This window comes from Choloepus didactylus, chromosome 21 (genome assembly GCF_015220235.1).
Source record: "Choloepus didactylus isolate mChoDid1 chromosome 21, mChoDid1.pri, whole genome shotgun sequence".
Classification (NCBI taxonomy): domain Eukaryota; kingdom Metazoa; phylum Chordata; class Mammalia; order Pilosa; family Megalonychidae; genus Choloepus; species Choloepus didactylus.
In genome coordinates, this window is record NC_051327.1 from 22,677,581 (window position 1) to 22,697,742 (window position 20,162).

Here is a 20,162-nt window from a genome sequence, read left to right on the forward strand (position 1 = left end):
TCCTTTTCATAATTTCCATCTCTGTTGATATTTGTGTTTATCTGTCATTTTCCTGATTTCTTTCAGTTCTTTCTCCATGTCTTCCTTTAGCTCTTTGAGCATATTTAAGACTGTATTAGTTAGGGTTCTCTAGGGAAACAGAATCAACAAGAGATATCTGTAAATATAAGATTTTATAAAAGCGTCTCACGCAACTGTGGGTATGCACAAGTCCAAATTCAGTAGGGGAGGCAGCAGACTAGCAACTCCAGTGAAGATGTTTGATGAACTCCTCAGGCAGCAGACTGGCAACTTTGATGAACGTGTTTGATGAACTCCTCAGGAACGAATTGGCAACTTCAGTGAACAACTCTGGAAACACTTCACTGATTAGCTGAAGAAGAAATGAAGGTCCTCTATCTGTCTCACTTGAAAGTCTCCAACTGATTGGATTGAATCAGCTGACTGCATTCTCTCATTGTGGAAGACACGCCCTTTGTTGATTTCATCAGTCACAGCTGCAGCCAGTTGACTGATGATTTAATAAACCAGCCGTCTGGTTTATTATCCAGCCACAAATGTCCTTGCAGTAACAGGCTAGTACTTGCTTGACCAGACACCTGGACACCATCACCTGGCCAAGTTGACACATGAACCTAACCATCACAAGGACCATCTTTTTAATGTCGTTGCCTGGAGTCTCCCAGTCTCATAGTCCTCATTGATGGTGTCTAATGCTTTTATCTTTTTTGCCTGGACCATCGCTTCCTGTTTCTTTGTATGTTTTGTAATCTTTTCTTGAAACCTGAACATCTGGTATTTTAACATGTTATTGCTGGAGTTTAGACTCTGAGGTATCTGTTCCTTAGTGTTTTGACAGCTAGTGTTATGATGGAGCTTTCCTTGAATGCTGGGAGCTAGCCATAAAAAAGGAAGGGAAAAAAGAAGACACCTTTCCCAACTTTGCAGATTGACCTGAGCCAGTGCTCTCTTCAGAGCTTACCCAGGCAGTGAGTTTAGAGGACAGCTCCAGACCAAAGCGTGGGGCCTCCCTACTTGTACATGCCTGCATCTTGTCTTGCATGTGTGTATTTGGCCCTAGGAATTCTGCTGATTATACAGTTCAGAATGTCCCCTCTTCCTCGTGGTCTCGGGCACTCAACTGCATATCCTACAGCCAGTAATCCGGGGCCCCAGGCAACCACTTGGCTGCTATCACACCAAATTCTGTAGGAGAGCTTTGTGAGCCATCTTCTACATGCAGGGCAAGTTCTGGGATGGCAGGTCCCTCAGGCCGCCACCAGATGGATTGGACCAGACATAACATGGTCCCTATACATGCACAAAGATTACTCTGCCCCCTCTGGAACCGGGACTTCTTTGCCAAGCCAGTGAGGATGGGAGAGGGGGCAGATAGGGCACCACAGGATCCTACTGCTTTTAAGTTGCCGTTGTCTTATTTCAGCACTCATCCTGTTACTGCAGTCCTTTTTCTGTTTTCTGGAGCTTTGAGAAAAATGTTTTTGCCAATTCTTGCTGGTTATTCAAAGCTTCAGTGGGGGGACAGAACCATTATCTTCTCACTCTGCCATCTTGATCGGGGTGGGGCCTGTGTGTGTCGGGATCTTGAGCTAGGTTTATACAGAAGAAAACAACTCATCGTTGTTTTTGGCTTCTACGAATGAGTTTGGGAGAGAATATGAGACACAGCTTCTCACTTTACCTGAAAGTAGATGATTTCATATGTGTTTCTGGTTGCCTGCAGGATGGTCAGCTGATTGAGTGCCGCTGTTGCTATGGAGAATTCCCATTTGAGGAGCTGACACAGTGTGCAGATGCTCATTTGTTCTGCAAAGAGTGTCTCATCAGATATGCCCAAGAAGCAGTCTTTGGATCTGGAAAGGTAAAAAAATATATGATATGTCTATATGTAGGAAACATTCACAGAGTCTGTGGAGTCCACCTTTATATACGAGTTTAAATCCCCCTTGCTTTTACTGGAATGAAATAGAATTCTGCTAAGATATGTTAAGTGTGTATCTTTGTAGACTTTCCCTGATTTGTGTGATTATCTTGGTTCTGAGTGCATCAGATTTCTTTTCAGGCAGTGGTGTAATTCTTCCATGTCCCCGCACCTAGCACCACGGGAGCATCATCCATCTTCACTTACCTCCCTGTTAGTAATCACAATGAAAGATAAGCTCAAAAATAGAGTCCTTGCCACCTGTTCGATAGTGTATTAGGCAGCATGCGCTAATATTTTTTCTCAATGTTATTTAATAATTTTATAGTTGGATTTTATACAAGCCCGTTTTTCAGTCCAAAGTCAGTTTCTCTTGACAACATCATAACATAATATGGAAGGGAATTCAGTTTAACTTACTTTTATGTTTAGTTTTGCCTTGTCCTCTCTTGTCTTGTCTTAATGAACACTTTAAAAACAAAATGCTTTTCACAAAAGCCCAAACACTCAATAGCAATTTTGTTTTAGGCAAGGACTGGTTAACTATTATGAGCGTAGTGGTTATGGTAGGCAGAATAATGGCCACCCCAAGGATGGCCACATCCTAATCCCCAGAACCTCCAAATATGTTACCTTACATTGTAATATATTCAAAAAGGTAGCAGGTGAAATTAAGGCTTCTAATCAGATGACCTTAAAATAGGAAACTTACCCTGGAATGTGCAGCTGGGACCCATGTAATTGCAAGGGTCCTTAAAGGAGAATAGGGAGGCAAAAGAAAAGGTCAGAGAAATGTGATATGAGAAGGGTTCATCCCACTGTTGCTGACTTTGAAGATGGAGAAGGTGGCCACGTGCCAAGGAATATGGGCAGCTTCTAGAATCTGGAAAAGGTAAGGGGGAATAACTTTTCCCCTATAGCTCCCAGAAGAATGCAGCCCTGTCAGACATTGATTTTAGCCCAGTGAGAGGTGTGTTGGGTTTCTAACCTACAGAACTGTAAGATAATAAATTTGTGTTCTTTTATACCACAGTTTGTGGTTTGTTACAATAGCAATAGAAGACTAACAGTGATTTCTATCAGTATAAATTAATAGAATGGTTAAGAGCATGGCCTTTTAACATCACCAGTAATATGGCATATCAGCAGCACCTGCTCCCTTATATGGTGCACTTGAGATGCACACATTATCACTTTCTTATCAAAAATTACTAAATTAGGTCTCATCGTGAGAAAATCACAGACAAACCCAAATTGAGAAACATTCTACAAAGTGACTGGTACTTTTCAAACTTATGAGGGTCATTGATGCAGAAAAAGGCATTTGACAAAATCCATCACCCATATTTTGATAAAAGCACTTAGAAAACTAAGAATAGGGGGAAACTTCCTCAACATGGTAAAGAGTATATCTAAAAATCCCACAGCTAACATCATACTGAGGAGTGAAAGATTGAAAATTTTCCCTCTAAGATCAGGAACAAGACAATGATGCCCACTGTCATGTCACCACTGTTAATCAAAATTGTATTTAAAGTTCTAGCCACAGCAGTTAGGCAAGAAAAAGAAGTAAAAGGCATCCACATTGGAAAGGAATACGTAAAACTTTCCCTGTTTGCAGATGACATGATCCTATACAGAAAATCTCTAACAAAGCCACTCAAGCTAATCAGTGAATTCAGCAACTTGGCAGAGTATAAGATCAACACACAAAAATAAGTAGTGTTTCTGTACAGTAAGAATGTACAATGTGAAGAGGAAATTCAGAAAAAAGTTCCATTCATAATAGCAATTAAAAGAATTAGATATCTAGGAATAAGTTTATCCAAGAATGTATATGTTGGAGGAGTCATGCTTCCCAATTTTAAGATTTACTACAAAGCTACAGTGATCGAAACAGCATGGTAACAACACAAGGCCAGACTTACATAACAGTGGAATCACATTGAGAGTTCAGAAATAGACCCTCACATCTATGGCCAACAAGGGTGCCAAGCCCATTCAATTGGGAAAGAATAGTCTCTTCAACAAATGATGCTGGAAAAACCTGGAATCTTTATGCAGAAGAATGAAGATGGACCCCTGTCTCACACCGTATACAAAAATTAACTTAAAATGGATCAAAGACCTGAAGATAGAAACCAGGACTATTAAACTAGAAGAAAATGTAGGGAAGCATCTTCAGGACCTTGTATTAGAAAATAGTTCTTAGAATTTACACCAAAAATGCAAGCAATCAAAGAAAAAATCGATAAATTGGCCTTCATCAAAATTAAAAACTTTTGTACATCAGAGAAGTTCATCATGAAAGAAAAAGACAGCCTTCAGAATGGGAAAAAATACTTGGAAACCACATATCTGATAAGGGTTTAATATTCAGAATTTAAAAGAAATCCAGAACTCAAAACAAAAAGACAAACAACCCAATTTTAGAGAGGTAGAGGTTTTATATTGAGGGCCAGTGATGATGTTTTGATATTTATTTCTTGCTACTAAAATTTAAATCTCAGTGAATTGTTCCTACTTCTGATGATGTCGGTTTTGCAAAGTGACAGAATCATATAGTAATGATCAAATCTTTCTTTCCATTTGTATTTCTAAGAAATTGAGCCAACTGATTTTGTATGTAAATACCAAAAGCAATTTTTCTGGTACTGAACCCACACACCAGTGGAACCCTTCCCTTCCCTCACCCACATCCTCTCCTCTGTCCTGGAATCCATATCCGTTATGTGATTTAGCCCTGGTTCTAGCTGCGATCAGCAGATCCTAGTGAAGGGTGTGTTTGTTTAGGCCTCATTTCTTTGTCTTTTCCAATCCGTTCCTAGCATTTGCTGGTTTCTAGTATATACTCTATAGTCTCAGTCCATGTTTGATTCCATTCCGTGGAAGTAAAAGGTATGTGGTACATACTGTAGAAAAATTGTCTTACAAGTTAAGGCCTCCCCCTTTACTCTAAGACCATAAATAAAAAAACATATTTTATTCTTTAAAGAAAAAGAAAAAAAACTCTACCCAGTAGGAATGAGGTACCCCTTCTTTGCTGGTTTAGGTATATTATGTCCCCCCAAAAAGCCATATTCATATTCTTTAATGTAATCTTGGGGCACACTGATTAGTCTGTTGGTTAGCGTGGAACCTCTGATTGAATTATTTCCATGGAGGTGTGGGTCCTGCCCATTCAGGGTGGGTCTTAGTTAAATCACTGGAGTCCTCTAAGAGAGCTCACAGACAGGAGCTCAGAGCAGCTGAGAGAGACTTTTGGAGAGATGCTTGGGAGCTGACAGAGAGGCTCAGAGATTCTTGGAAATGCAGACAGAAGGATGTTTGGAGATGCTAAGCTAAGAGATGAAGCCCAGAGTTTGCCCCAAAGAAGCTAAGAGGGATGTTAGAGAGATGCCCCTAGATGCTTAGAGAGAAATGGCGTGGGAGAAAGAAGCAGGGATGCACAGGAGCTGAGAGAAAGGAGCTGAAACACAACCCAGGACCAGCAGACGCCAGCCACATGCCTTCCCAGCTGACAGAGATGTTCCGGACACTATCGGCCTGTCTTCAGTGAAGGTGTCCTCTTGTTAATGTCTTGGTTCAGACACTTGCGTGACCTTAGAACTGTAAATTTGTACCCGAATAAATCCCCTTTGTAAAAGCCAATCCATTTCTGGTATTTTGCATAATGGCACCATTAGCAAACTGGAACACCTTTCCCTTCCAGGTGTCAACAGAGGCCAAGTAAGGAGCATGGAATTTCACACCACCCGGTGGTAGAGTCGGGGGCCCTCCGTCTTCCAGCCATCACAGCTGCAGCGGAGGCCTGATAAAACAGAGGGCGTAAATAAGATCCAGAGTCTCAGGACATATTATCCAAAATATCCAGGATATAATTGAAAGCCACTCATCATATTTAGAACCAGAAAAATCTCATCTTGAATGAGAAAAGATACCAGCACCAAATACACAAAATTTGGAATTATCTGAAAGGACTTTGAAGCATTTTTATGATAGTTGCGTTAAAGAACATTTATGAGCATGGTTTAGACAAATGAAAAAAAAAAAAGAACATCTCAACAAAGAAATGGAAGATATAAAGAAGAACTAAATGGAAATTTTACAACTGAAAAATACAAAAAATTCATTGGATGGGCTGAGTTGAAGAATGGAGATGACAGAGGAAAGAATCAGTGAACTAAAAGACAGTACAATAGAAATTGCCCAATTTGAACAACAGAGAGAGAATAGACTAAAACGAAATAAAGAGTGTCAGGGACCTGTGGGACAATAACAAAAGATAAAACATTTGTGTCATGAAAATTCCAGGAGGAAAGGAGAAAGAACGTGGAACTGAAAAAATACTGGAAGAAAAAATGCCTGAAATTTTCCAAATATGACAAATGACTTAAACCTACACATTCCAAGGGCTGAATGGAAACCCAAACCAGGGTAAAACAAAAGAAATCCATGCCCAGACACATCATAATCAAACTTTTGTAAACTAAAAGCAAAGAAAGAATCTTGCATGCTGCTAGAGAGAAATGACACATTACCTCCCAAAGATTTCTTGTCAGAAACCATGGAGGCCAGAAAGAAGTGGCATATTTTTTCAAGTACTGAAAGAAAAAATTGTCACCCAGAATTCTCTACACAGCAAAATTATCATTGAGAATGAAGGTAAAATCAAGACATTCTTAAACGAAGGAAAAGTAAGAGAATTTATCACTGGCAGACCTATCCTAAAATAATGGCTAAAGGAAGGTGGTCAAAACAGAAAGGAAATGATTTTCTTTAAAAAAAAAAAAAGAAGAAGAAGAAACTAGGGACATCAGGAATGAAGAAAGTACAGCAGAAAAAGTAAAATGTAGGTAAATATAATAGATTTTCCTTTTCCTCTTAGATCTTAAAAATTATGCTTGATGGTTTAAGCAAAAACATGTAGATTTCATTGTATAGAGGGAGAATTTATTATAAGGAGGGTCAGGGTAAATGGAGACCTAAATGGAGGTGAGGTTTCTGCACTTCACTTGAAGTAGTAAAATGTCAATACCAGTAGACTATGACAAGTTACATATGTATAATGTAATATATAGAGCAACCACTAAAAAAACATATACAAAGATTATACTCAGAAACACTGTAGATGAAATGGAATTCTAACAAGTGTTCGAGTAACACATAGGTAGGCAGGAAAAATGAAACAGAAGAATGAGAAGGTACAAACAGAAAACAATAAAATGGTAGGCTTAAGTAATTACATTAAATGTAAATGGTCTGATTTCGCCAAGTAAGAGATTGGCAGAATGGATTTCTTTTAAAAATGACCAACAATATACTGTCTATAAGAAACTCACTTCAAATATTTGCTATGCCACAGGGATGGCCAACAGGAGAGGCCGTATTCTATCAGATAAAAGCGACTTCAGAGCGTAGAAAATTGCCAAGGATAATAAAGAGGGATGGTACATAATGATAATCCTAAATGTGTATGTACCAAACATGGCTATAAAACACATGAAGCAAAAATTGATGGAACTGAAAGGAGAAATAAACAATTCCACAATTACAGTTGATGATTTCAATACTCCTCTCTTACTTATTGAGAGGACTAGTAGATATCATCAAGGATATAGAAGAACTTAAACTTACCATCAGCTAACAGGGTCTGGTCGACATTATAGGCAACTCCACCCAGCAACAGCGAATATGTTCCTTTCAAGTATTCAGGGAACATACACTAAGATAGACTCTATCTTGTGCCGTAAAATAAATCTTGAAGTATTGAAATCATGCAGAGTTTCTTCTTTGACCTAAGTAGAATCAAACTAGAAATCAACAGCACATAGGAAAATTTCCTAACAATTGGAAATTAAACAATACACTTCTAATACTATATGATCGTTTGCAGTGGAAATTAATAAAACATACTGAACTGAATGAAAGTGAAAATACAGCCTACAAAAATTTGTGAGGCATAGGTGAAGCAGTGCCAAGAGCATAATTTATAGCACTAAATGCTTACATTAGAAAAGAGGAAAGATCTCCAATCAATAATCTAAGCTCCAATTTTAAGAAACTAGAAAAAAGAATAAAGTAAACTGAAAGCAAACAGAGGGAAGGAGATAATAAAGGTAAGAGCAGAAATCAATGTAATAGATAATGAACAACAGAAAAATCAATGAAATAGAAATCTAGTTCTTTGAAAAGATCAGTAAAATCTATAAGCCTCCAGCAATGCTGACAAAGAAAAAAAAAACAAATTATCAATATCAGTTATGAAACAGGGAGTATCACTACAGGGCACCGTTCCCCCCCCCCCACATATACTAAAAGGATAATAAGGAAACGCTTGAAAACAACTCTACACTCGTAAATTCAACAGCTTAGATGAAATGGACCAATTCCTCAGAAAACTCCCTAGTCTGAAATAGTTTCAAAAGCCCTATAACTATTAAAGAAATTGAATTTCTAGTTTAAAAAAACTCCCTAAAAAGACTTCTCCAGGCCTACCTGCTTTCACTGGGGAATTCTATCAAACAGTGGAAAAATTAACACCAGTTCCCCATAATTCTTCCTATGATGGTAAAAGGGAAACTTCACTCTTACAGCCCCCATTCCCCTCCCATCAGTTTCTCAATGTAATTATACACAATTTTGGTTAAAACTGTATGTGATGCTTTCCTTATTATGACTAAATATTTTTTACTGATCCAAGTATCATACTGTGATTGCATTTCTTTTTTTATTCAACTCTGTTTTCATTTTTTAGAATTAATGAATAGCTCATTTTTTCCCAAGAGTTAGTGTCCTTTGAATCTGACTTTGACTTCTAGCTCTGATTTCAGTCCTACATTTCAGCTCTGCCCTTCTTTGTGTTCCCAGCCCAGGGAACAATTCAATTATTCAATTATTCCAGAATAATTGGATAATAATCTGGTTCAGTTATTCCAGAGACCATGCCTCCTTTCTTTGGGAGAGTTTTAGTTATTGGACTCCATCTGAAGAGGGTAGGACCTGGAGTGCTTTGAAACAGATTTTCAAACCATCCCCGTTTTCAGTTTATGCCTCTCAGTCCCCACCACTCACCTCCACCTTCTAAGTTGTCTGCTTCTTCCAGCCTTGCCAGGTTTTGTAGTTGGAAACAGCTTGCTTCTCTTGAGTACGTCCTTCTCAGACATACTCCTGTGACCCTCCTCCTGTCTGCTAAGCCATTAACCATCCTCCATCCACTTTCCGTCGTCACATGTTGTGATTTGAGTGACAGAGGTCCTCTAGCAGTATCCAGGATGGAGTCTGTGGTTTTGTTTCATGAGTGTATTGTTATTTTGAGTATAATTTCTCAAGAAAAGAGGGGGCAAAGAGATCTTTTACTTTTTTCTGCTATCTCAGAGTCTGTTCTTAACCAAAATTATTTGCCTCTCATTGAAAGATGCATTTAACCACTGAGGCTTTTCAATTTTCTGAAAATTTGATTGAATTTTTTTTTCCCCTTCTTACTGTATCGTTCTAGTCAGAGCTCAGCTGCATGGAAGGCAGCTGCACATGTTCGTTTCCAACTAGTGAACTGGAGAAGGTGCTTCCCCAGACCATCCTGTATAAATACTATGAACGAAAGGCCGAAGAAGAAGTTGCTGCAGCCTACGCTGACGAGCTTGTCAGGTGAGTGCCTGGGTGAGAGGGTTCTGTCCGTCAGCTTGTTCTGCATGAGGCTGCGTCCTCCCCATTGTGCAGACTGCCTTGGCACTTTGACCAGGTGATGAAAACTCTTTAGCAAAACCTATCTTCTAGAGTTTTTTGCACTTCTTGATGGAAAATTAAGAGGATAATATTATTAATGGGAAAACCTGCAGCTCAAATTTTTATCCACATTCCTCGGTATCTCTTAGCCTTTTGTCTTATAAGCACAACCATTGTACACTGGGCTGGAAGGAAGGGGCCATGGGCAAGCAGCACTCACCAAGTAGAGGGTATGTCTGTTAAGGGCTTTGCACTGAGCCAGGTCCTAACGTGGTGCCTGCCTTTCCTGGTAAGAGCCAGCACAAAAGAGGGATGCTCAATCCATGTGTTAATGACAGCTGAGGAATAAAAAAGCATATGGCTGTCCAGCTCAGAACCCCGTCTTGTACTGTGAACAGTTGAGTGTACATACAGGTGATTGTATGATATGTAAATATATCTCAATAAAACTGAATTTTAAGAAAAACCCATCTTAGTATTTTAACAGTCTCATGGATGGAACCAAATCAGATTTCAATATTTCAAGTAAATATTAATTCTACCCTTTCCACTCTAGGTGCCCCTCCTGTAGCTTTCCTGCCCTGTTGGACAGTGATGTGAAGAGATTCAGTTGTCCCAATCCTCGCTGCCGTAAGGTAAGGAGGCACTTTTTTTTCTGGATGTTTCCTTGAGTTGTTGTATTCCTGGCTTCCCTAATGGCCCAAATATCTGCTATTTATCTGCATGCAACCCATGAGAAGGATTTGAGTGCTTTCCTTTTCATGAAAGTAAATGAAGATTGGTACTATGTGAATGGTGGTTGACATGGTTACAGAGAAGTGGGCCACTGGTGAAATTCTAGTCCCAAAGCTCTAAATCCCTGTTTCAGGCCATCCTCGTGTAAGAGCAGATGTTGTAATGTAAAATGTGAAGGGTTTTGCTTTTCTTTCATTGTGCCAGCATTTTTCTTGCTTGCTTTTCCCCCATGCTCTGTGCTCAAATACTTATGTCTTTAACTGTGCTCCTTCACTGTAAACTAAGAATGCTTTAAAATGTGTCAACTTTTGATAAGCTACTTGGAGTTTTTAGTGAATTTTGGCATCCATTTCTTTAAAATAGCCTGACCACAGTTGGTTATTGCAGAATCTTTGCTTTGTGGAGGAGTGAAGAAATGAAGTTGGAGATTGGAGAAGAAGGAAAAAGTTAACTGATGGACTAAAACTTTATTCCTTTTGATTTAATACCCACTGTTTTTCACCTTTTAATATTTCTATGTGAAATATGGATGCATTCTTCAAAGTGATGTCTCCCTCCCCAGGCTATCGATAGAGGAGTTGTTCCAGCAGTCTCTGGCATCCTGGGACTAAGAAAGTGTAATGACCCGCTAATGTTTCTGTGTGCTGACGGTTGTCCAGCCTCACAATGTCTGGGAAGGTGATGCATGAGCCGGAACACACAGAGCACAGAGGCAGTGGCCAAGGAAGGAGAGGATGGGGGGTGTGGTGAGGCGGGAGGAGCCAGGGTGGGGTGGTGTCAGGGAGCTCTGCTTGGCTGTTGAAATATGCCAGGTGAGAGATGGTATGCTGGAGTGTCTATTGTCAACCGCATGTGACTGCACCCCTCCACAGGTCCGCCATGAATTGCTATGGAGGAGCTGGGAACTGCATTTCCTCTAAGCTTCCAAATTAGGGTCTGCCAATGAAAGAACTTATATACGATTTGAAAGCAAGAGAGGAGTGTCATAGGCAGGCGCGAGGGCACACTTGAGGTCTGAAGTGTGTCCAGGTGAGTGTCTTGAGGACTTGGGATGTCAGGAGCTTCCCAGAGACTCTTAGGTTTCCAGGAGAAGCACCAAATATTCTACTTTCTCTCCCTGTGGGAGGAATATACATGTCCTGTTGAACTTGGAGGTGGCCATGTACCTTGTTTGGGCCAATGAAATGTGATGAGATAGGTCACTTGCAGGAAAAGCTTTAAAAGTTAGTTTATCGTTTACTGGGTCTCTTTTCCCTCTGCCAAAATGGACTTGCAGCATGGATGAAAAATAAATGTGTGTTGTAAGCTACTGAGGTTTGAGTTTTTTCCGACAGCATAACCTAGTGTGTCCTGACTGATACAGGTAATGAGAACCAAAACTAACTGTGGAGGGTGGGGGGTGGAGAAAAAGAGCAGCTTTGAAAGCTGTTAACAGAGGTAAGAGTAGAGCGTCATATTCTGAAACGGGGTGGGGGAGGCAGATGGGGAAAGTCAAAGATGATACAGGTTTCTCTGGTTTGGGCAGAAATAAAATAGAAAAAGGTTTCAGGAAAGACAAAAATTCTGCTTGGGACCTGTTGAGTTTGGAGGGTGCAGGTATCTATCTACTGTGCATATTTTTTTTTTACTGCCTGGCAGGTAGTAGATGCTCAGTGAACACAGTTAAGTGCCCAGGGCCAGGGACACGATGAGGGATTGAGGCTGGAGAAGGATTTTGGAGGATAAGCAGCAGCTAGAGGAGAGGACCCTCGGGAGTGCACAGAGGGCGAGGAGCCCGGCGGGCAGCTCAGCAGGGCTTCGGTCACAGGAGCTCAGGAGTGCTGGTGGGTAAGGATGCCGTTAGCGTTTTGATTGAAATCACATCAGATTATTACCTTAAAAATGTTGAATCCTGCCATCTAAGTTCATAGTATGTCTCTCCATTTATTCAAATCTTATGTCACTTGGTAATGTTTTGAAATGAAGAGAAGGAATCATAAAGCGTTATCAATTGCTGTGTGCCTGGGAGCTTGATTCTCACCTGCGGATTGTTAACGTTCACGTTCTAGACTCACTTTCTGTCGTTAGGGTGGGGTCTGGGGGTGCTTGGCCCACTGTGGGTACCTGAAGCTGCAGCCTGGTGCAGCTAGACCAGTCAGCAAGGAAGATTGCAGAGGAGGCCCTGCCCTGTCCTTCCAGTTAAAACGGAGCCGCCCTCTCTGTGTTGATGAGCCCGTGGAAGGAGTTGCCACCAGGTGGCACTGGTGCTCCACGAGGAGTGGGGACTGCTTTTCTCCTGGGCTTTCTTTTTAAAGTATGCGCGTCAGCAGAACAGTCTTGTAAGCAGAATCGACTAAGTACTTTTCTGCTTAGTACGGAAACCACATGCATTCAGAATTTAATATCAAATATGTCAGTGTTCTCAGGGTTTATACTTTTACCTTTTTCACTTGTGCCAATTCTGTTTATGACATTCCTTCTCTTCCATAAGATGGCTAAACCAACCGTTAATCCTCAGAGATTCCTAATGTTTAAGAAATGAGCCACAGACTAATTTTGCCTCATGTGAGACTAAAGGCATCAGCTTCCTTATTGCAGTGTGTTTGCCAGTAACCTAAACTCCGATTAGGTTTCCAGGAAGTTGTCGCTCTCCGCTCTCCGAGGAGGAGTTGATATTAATGTGTTGTCTGGAGGAGGGCTTGGCTGCCTGGTCTCATTCCCTGAAATCCCTAAAGAGAACCAGGCTGCATCTCTGATGAAATAGGGAGCGAGTCTTTGTTGCCTTGATAGGAGGGAATGCTTTTGTCAAGGCTTTACACTCCCTTGTGTGTGCTAAGATAAGGAATTCATCAGTCTGTTTTCCAGCTTGCTGCTTTGGGGGAATGAATTGAATGTGTTTGGTATGTGACTGCAGAGCTTTAGATAAAAGGAGATTTGAAAGTGGTACTTCTGGAAGATTTATCCTCAGGGTCAGAGATTCCTTGTTGAATCTCTTTCTGCCCTTCAAGAACTATAACCTTACTCCATAAACCCAGAGATCCCTAAGTAGAGCTTTTCAGAAAGTGAGCCAGGGCATGAGGTGAAGGTTCAAGAGTGTCCCTCAAGCAAGTGTCAAGAAGAGACCTCTGGTGGTAAGACTTTAATCAGAATAATTATTCAGAATTTAATCAGAATAATTTAATCAGAATAAACCTACTTTGGTGTCTTTTGTGGGGAGCCTGGGAGTGTGAATATGGCTGTGTAGCCATATATCTTTTTCTTATGTCACTCATATTTGTTTTTATTCTTTCTCACCTACCAGCTCTTCCCTTGTCTTTTTCTACCCTTTCCAGACCCTAGCCTATCCTTTGTAGCATTTGATGTTATTGATTCTATAATACCGAAACGTAACCAGAATTTACATCTGCCCTGAGCTGGTTTGTTGCTGACAAAACAGGCATCTGTGACAGTCTGCAGTAACTGAGTGGCTGCGTGAGGGGCATTTCAATGACTCTGTGCCAGCTGTCAGTGCCAGGGCAGCTCCAGCTGTGATAAGTGACAGCTGGCACTTATTAGCCACACTGTAATTTGAGGCCCAGCTAGTCAGCTGACTCCTGTGCTGAGCACAGGCCTTTGCGTTTATCTAGATAAGAACAAGCTCCATGCTCCTGTTCCTGCTCTCTGGGAAGACTTTATTCAGGAAGTAACATTGACAAGAACCAAATGGCTAGGTAACTAAAACACTTTGAAGCCCACAAACTAGGGCTTACTTCCTGGAGTGGTATTCCGCGCTGCATAATGCAAGTCCACAGAGAAGCAGGGTGGCCTGTAAAATTCCTTAGGAAGTTTGGCCTGCCCCTGCTTCCCTTGAGGTGAGCACTTCCCTCACAGCCCAGAGGGCTCCAGCAGCAGGGCTGCAGTGATGGCCCTCCCTCAGGGCATGTCCTGGAGGGTGACTTGCAAAGCCTACAGCTCTTTTGGTCCCACAGCACCCTGAGGAAGGCAACACTGACGCTTGAAGTCAGGGGATGGTAAAGGCAGAGCAAGGGCGAACCCAGTTTCTGAGAGCGCCAAGGGGATCCTCCCTGCCCCGGAAGGTAGCGCCAGAGTGGTTCCAGAGGCCATCCCTGCAGGAACATCTTTCCATCCAGCTCTTTTTTTTCTCTTAATATTTTTGTCATTTAGTACTTTTAAAAATTCCCCGTAGTAAATGGCGTCGTAAATCTGTTCATCAGAGGCTTCTTGATCTTGAAGGATTTGGGTTTATGATTATACACCCACATGCACATGCACTTCCCTTGCTTGATGTCTTAATACCCTGTGAGTTTAGAACTTGATTCTTTTGGGGTGTGTCTTTTTGTGTTTTTTTTTTTGTTTGTTTTTAAGAAGAATAAGAGCCATAAAAGGCAAGTATTGCTTACGTTTATTCTCACCCTGCCTTCCTAATAAAAGCCAAATAGATACCATGTTTGCTATTGTTTGCAATGATTATTTAAAAGGGAGATAGAAATCTACACAAGGTAGGGAAAGGTAAAATTAGACGTGAGTTTAAAATGTCAACATGAATATTTTATTCTGGTTTCTCCTCAGCCCTACAGAAATAGTTTTTATTCCTCTGTTACATCCACTCTGTCCATTTATGTTGGGCTTTGAATGCTAATAACAACAGCCACCATCTCTTGCCCTGCCCAGGTCTGTTGAGAAGAGAGGGGAGGGCTAGGGGACTGAGAAGTGGGTATGGGCAGGGGCGGCACTGCCCTTCGTGCTCTGTCCCTCAGATGTTGCCCCTCAGAAGCCTCAGAGGGGCCGCTGCCAACTTGAAGGGCAGGTGAAGGGCGCATCTGCCAGGCCAGGTCCCAGATCCAAGACGGTCACTCAGAACACAGGGCAGAGACCTGTGGCCTTGGCTGGTGGCTGCCACCCTCCCTAACCCCAGGAAATAGGCATTGCACGGCCTTGCCCCCCAAAAGCCATCCCACGTTCTCACCCCAAGTGAAGCTTCTCTCAACAGTTAAAATGTTGCTGCCTTCCCAGGAAACGAACCACGGAGTTTCCTCTTCAGCGCAGAGTGAACCTTCGTTGTTCTTGGTCAGCTCTGCTCAGGACAAGTGCTTTTGCTCAGCTTTGTTAGTGAGTTTTCTGTAAGTTCTTTTGAAGACAGTCATGTGAGTGTGCACTGCTGCCTTGCCCTGGGCCCACCATGTGCTTTAAATATGAAAGAAGTACATGGCTCTCGCCTGTATTGCAGCTAGGGCAACAGCATAGCTTGGTGGTTGTGACCAGGGGTTTGGATGCTGGACCGCATTGTGCTGGAATTCCAGCGCTCCCGCTTCCTGGCTTTGTGTCCTAAACACTTCATCACCTTGAGCCGCAACTTCTTTGAGCTTTTGTGGAACATAAGTGGCATACGGGGTGAAGTGCTTAGTCTGGTGCCTGGCCCGTCCTGCCAGTGAACAGTAGCTGCTCACTCGAGGAGGATGGACACGTGCTGAAGAGGGGACGGTGCAGCGCAGCTCGGGTGGCGACAGGCAGAACTCCTTCCGGCTGTGGGAAGTCTGCCACGCAGGCACATGGCGTCCCCGAGGCGGTGGGACATCCCGTTAGGAGGGTTGTCCTTTACCTTCGTTGTTCAGATTGTATACTCAAAAACACTTGGTGTCCTGGCTCCCCAAAATGCCACACTATAAAGGGGATAGGTTTTTGAAGTTAAATCTTTCACTAAAAACACCTTAAGAAATGACAACTGTCAGTTTAGCCCACATTGCTCAAATCAGAGAACGACCCATCCACCTGGGGAGAGTGAGGTGGGACAGCCTGCCTCAGGGGGTCTTTCCTCTCACTGCTGCATCCCCTCCTCTCTCATTTCTCATTGTTGTCTCATCCCTCCCTGGACAGATGAAGAATCTCAGGGAACAGTTTCAAAGAGCATGAGTATAGGGAGGGTCTAGAAACAAAATGAGAGTACATTTTGCTGGAGAACTCAGAATTAGTCACAAAGTAAAGATAAAAATCCATGGTTTGTCTCCATGACTCATTTGTAATGTTTTTTGACCTTCACGCCAGCCCTCCCGGCCCGCACCCTGGGCAGGCCTGGAGGACGATGCTGCTGCCTGGTTTTCTGATCCAACGGAAAGACAGACCAACTTCTTGTCTCTTGTTTTGTTGGTTTTGGTTTGGGTCTCTACTTAAAATAAGCTGTTTATGGTACTTACAGAAGTCTCTCAGGGGAGGGGGAGAGGATTAGCAGAGGGTTGTGTGAGCCCTTTATTAAAATAGAAATGCTGACCCTTTTTCTTGGTTTTTGTGGCCACCAGTTAGCTGTCGCTTGTCGGACCCATTGCAGACTAACTGGGGAAATGATGAGCCTTGAGTACCTCTTTTCTGGAAACCACACACCATTTGTTTAGTGCCTCTATATGTTTTGCTAAAATAATTAATGGCATTTTTCTGGGCCTGTGGCCTCATAAAAGGAGAGATACATTTTGATTTAAAGTGTTTAGACTTAAGAATTGATGTCTATCTACAAAATGTCTTTTTATGACGAGTGATTTACCTCCCTTTTTCTCTCTACACTAATTGTGTGTTACCAGGTGTCAGCATCATAATTTGTTTTATGATTCTCATTGTGATGTCCTTGAGAAAGGAGAGTGTGGTTGTATGTGTGTGTGCATGTGTGTGAGTCACATGTGTGTGTGTTGATGTGCAGAGCAGTAGTGTCCCCTCTCTGCATTCTCAGCACAGAGCACTGCAGGGTTTCCAGCCTTCCAGGTAGAAGAGAGATTGTTGCTATGGTGATAACACAAGCATGAAAGCACCCTCCGTCCGCGTGGGTGTTGGTGTCAGAAAGGAGGGGTGCGGGGAAGGGGAGGGGAGCAAAAGGCGTGATTGGAGCACCGAGCATGGTCAGAGCAGAGCGTGGACCGGGGCTGCAGTGGGCTGGCATTGCTGGTGTTTCCTGTTGAATTCAAGGTTATTTTCCAGTTCTGTAAATGTAAATGGCCTTTTACTCTTGAGTGTTCTTCCCTGACTTTGAGACAGAGATACAGAGAATAAGAGGGACCTCTGTCGACTGCTCAGCCCCCGGTGGCCATATGCCCTTTTCATGGACCATAGTTAGAAAATGTGTGTCTGTTTTGGTGGTGGGTGCCCTGTTCAGACCTGGGACACCCTACTGCCCTTCATGGCCAGCGTGTGAGACTGAGCAGCCAGCCTGTCATCTCTTGTGAAGCTGGACAACAGTTGTGTGCTCTCTGTCTGCACCACATGCTAATGTCCCTTAAGAAGATGGAATCAGAGTAACCTTGGTAGCTCAGACCAGTGTAGGGGACAAAACCGCGTCTGCTAAAGTCAGGGGTAAGGGACAGAACAAATGTTAGTGAGCAGTTCTATCTCAGCCTGGTTTTATAATCACAGTAAATCTAGCAAGGATTTTCTCAAATTGCGAGTTAAAACAGGTTGAATTGTAGGGTACCTGCTGATATAATACTTACTGGGTTTTCGACAAGTATACTAAGGGTTTTATACTTCTCATCTGCTCAAAGTCATGCAACTAGTAACTGACAACATAGGGAATTCTGTATTTCTGTATTTTTAGGTGAGATTTTGGTATGGTGTGGTGTTCTCAAGAGTCCTTATCTATCTTGGAGATACGAACTGAAGTATTTACAAACGAGATGTTTTGTAACCTTGGATTTGCTTCCAAATTATACTGGAGGAGGGGAGATGGGAGAGTAGGTAGGGTATAGATATGCTAAGCTTGGCCGTGAGTTGATGATTATTTGGTTGTGAACGATGGGTGCACAAGGCTCATTATATTATTCTGACTACTTTTGTATGTGTTTAAAATTTTGTATAACATACAGATTAAGAACAAAACCACTACAGAATAGAGTCTAGCTCTGCCTGACTCCAGAGCCACACATACACAGTCTCTCTTGCCCTCTCTCATTCTCTGTCTCAACTACTTTGCTTTGCTGCCTTGAGGGTACATCCCTCTTAGGACCCTTACTCAGATATTCTATTTCCTGGATTGGTCACTTTGTTAAGAGATGAGAAAACTTGTACATAGTGGGAAAATATCATCAGGAAGAGTGAAGGATTATTCATCCTGAGAAGGGAAGGCTTCTTACGTGTGAGTTTCTCTGTTTGCACTGGATTCTTCCTTGTGAATGGTGGTGAGCTGGTGTTTTCCAGCCTCGCTGAGAAAGCAGACTTAACCTACCCGTGATGAATCAGAGATGAATCGCTACCACGTTGAGCCAGTGAAAGGGGCCCCTACCCCAGAACCCCTGGTACAGCCGACGAAAGCCTCTCCTTTCTCTGGGATAGCGGCGTGCAGTCCGGCCTCAGGGCCAGAAGAGAGACCAGATGATCTTTCGAGTGTCCTTCCAACCTGATTTATAGGAAATCGGAGGTTTAACAGGCCTTGACATTTGGTTTTCAAAAAGAAGCAAGCTAAGAGAATATCTCAGATCAAATCCCTAAAACCTCATAAAAGCACTTTTCAGTTGTGTGTCCCATCTGAAGTTCATATGAAAGCATTTTAAGTTTCAAAAGCTCCCTACGTCTGAGGAGCTGATGCCGAATTTTACCCGAAGAGACTGAGCTATATCACAGTTTTTTTCTTCTCTTTAACTGAATCTTGTCCTTTTGTCTTTCTCTCCCCTCTTCCTTCAGACTTGCTGCTAAAAGCCCTCCTCTGCTGCTGCTTCTCCTCTGAGTTACTCGGACCTACTTGGCTCCCAGGCCCTCTTACCTCCTGTAATAAACCTCCTTTTCACCCTCAAGGCCTGTGCCCACTCTGACCTAACGTTTTCTTTTCCCAGCAAGTATCCTTTCTCCAGACAAGTACGCTTGCTTCCTAACACCTCTGTCACCGTGGCTTTGACTATTCTGCCTTCCCCTAACTCTTCATAAAAACCTTTTGCCTTACCTTAGCATAGAAGGAGCCAACAAGGGTCTTGCCCCTTACCTGCCCGGCAATTTCTTTTCCTCTGTCCTAATCATGTTCATACCTTCTCCCTCAGCATGGACTTGCAGAGACAGGTGGGACATTCTGCTTTGGTTGGGATTTGGGCATTCATTCATTCTTTCGTTCAGTAGATGGTTACCAAGCGTTGCTCTGCCAGGAGAAATGCAAACAGGACAGCCACAGTCCTAACTGCGGGCTTGGGGGCAGACTCACACACTGCATAGGGAATGGGAGGAGGGGAGAGTCACTTTGGTTTGGCACGGCCAGGAAATACTTCATGAAAGAAGTGCCTTAGCCCGATCATAGTAGGTGGAGATGGGGAGACTAGCCCTCCAGGGCCTGGGTGTACATGGCACACAGCTGTATGGAGGGTCAGCTAGTAGACAGATGTCACTAGGGCCAGAGGAAACAGGACCAGAAAGACAGGTTTTAGGGGGCTTTGCAAAGCAGAACATGGAGGGTGAGTTTTATTCCAGAGACCCCAGGGACCTGTTGAAGGTTTAACACAGGGACAGTTTGATCAAAATGCTGATTTGATCAAAACGCTTCTTTAGGGAAGGAAGGTGGATCTTGCAGTGCAATGAAAGAGGGAGCAGGAGGTAGGGAGGGCTCTGGCGCAGAATACTGGGGGAATTGCACATCTTGGCAAATGAATTATCATAGCTGATTGTTTCTTAACCCTGGTGACCCCAGACTTCGGAACGCACACTGCTCCTCTATTCCTCAGTTAACAGATCCTCCAGTCCCAAAGCCTGTTCTTAGTGCTGAAGGATTTGTGTGATTCTCTTCCCCGTTCTCCAGAAGGCCTGGTGGGATTCCACTGACCTGGAG

At 42.7% G+C, this 20,162-nt stretch overlaps 1 protein-coding gene across 5 annotated transcripts in view; it reads left to right on the forward strand.

The window, feature by feature from the left end:
* RNF216 (ring finger protein 216) overlaps positions 1–20,162 on the forward strand; it is a 185,566-nt gene that overhangs the window by 84,679 nt on the left and 80,725 nt on the right. For all 5 annotated transcript variants that reach the window (XM_037815392.1, XM_037815395.1, XM_037815394.1 and 2 more), the window contains exons 11-13: positions 1,745–1,882; positions 9,441–9,589; positions 10,224–10,302. In XM_037815392.1, the coding sequence (XP_037671320.1) occupies positions 1,745–1,882; positions 9,441–9,589; positions 10,224–10,302 (366 nt within the window). The remainder of the gene's footprint in view (positions 1–1,744; positions 1,883–9,440; positions 9,590–10,223; positions 10,303–20,162) is intronic.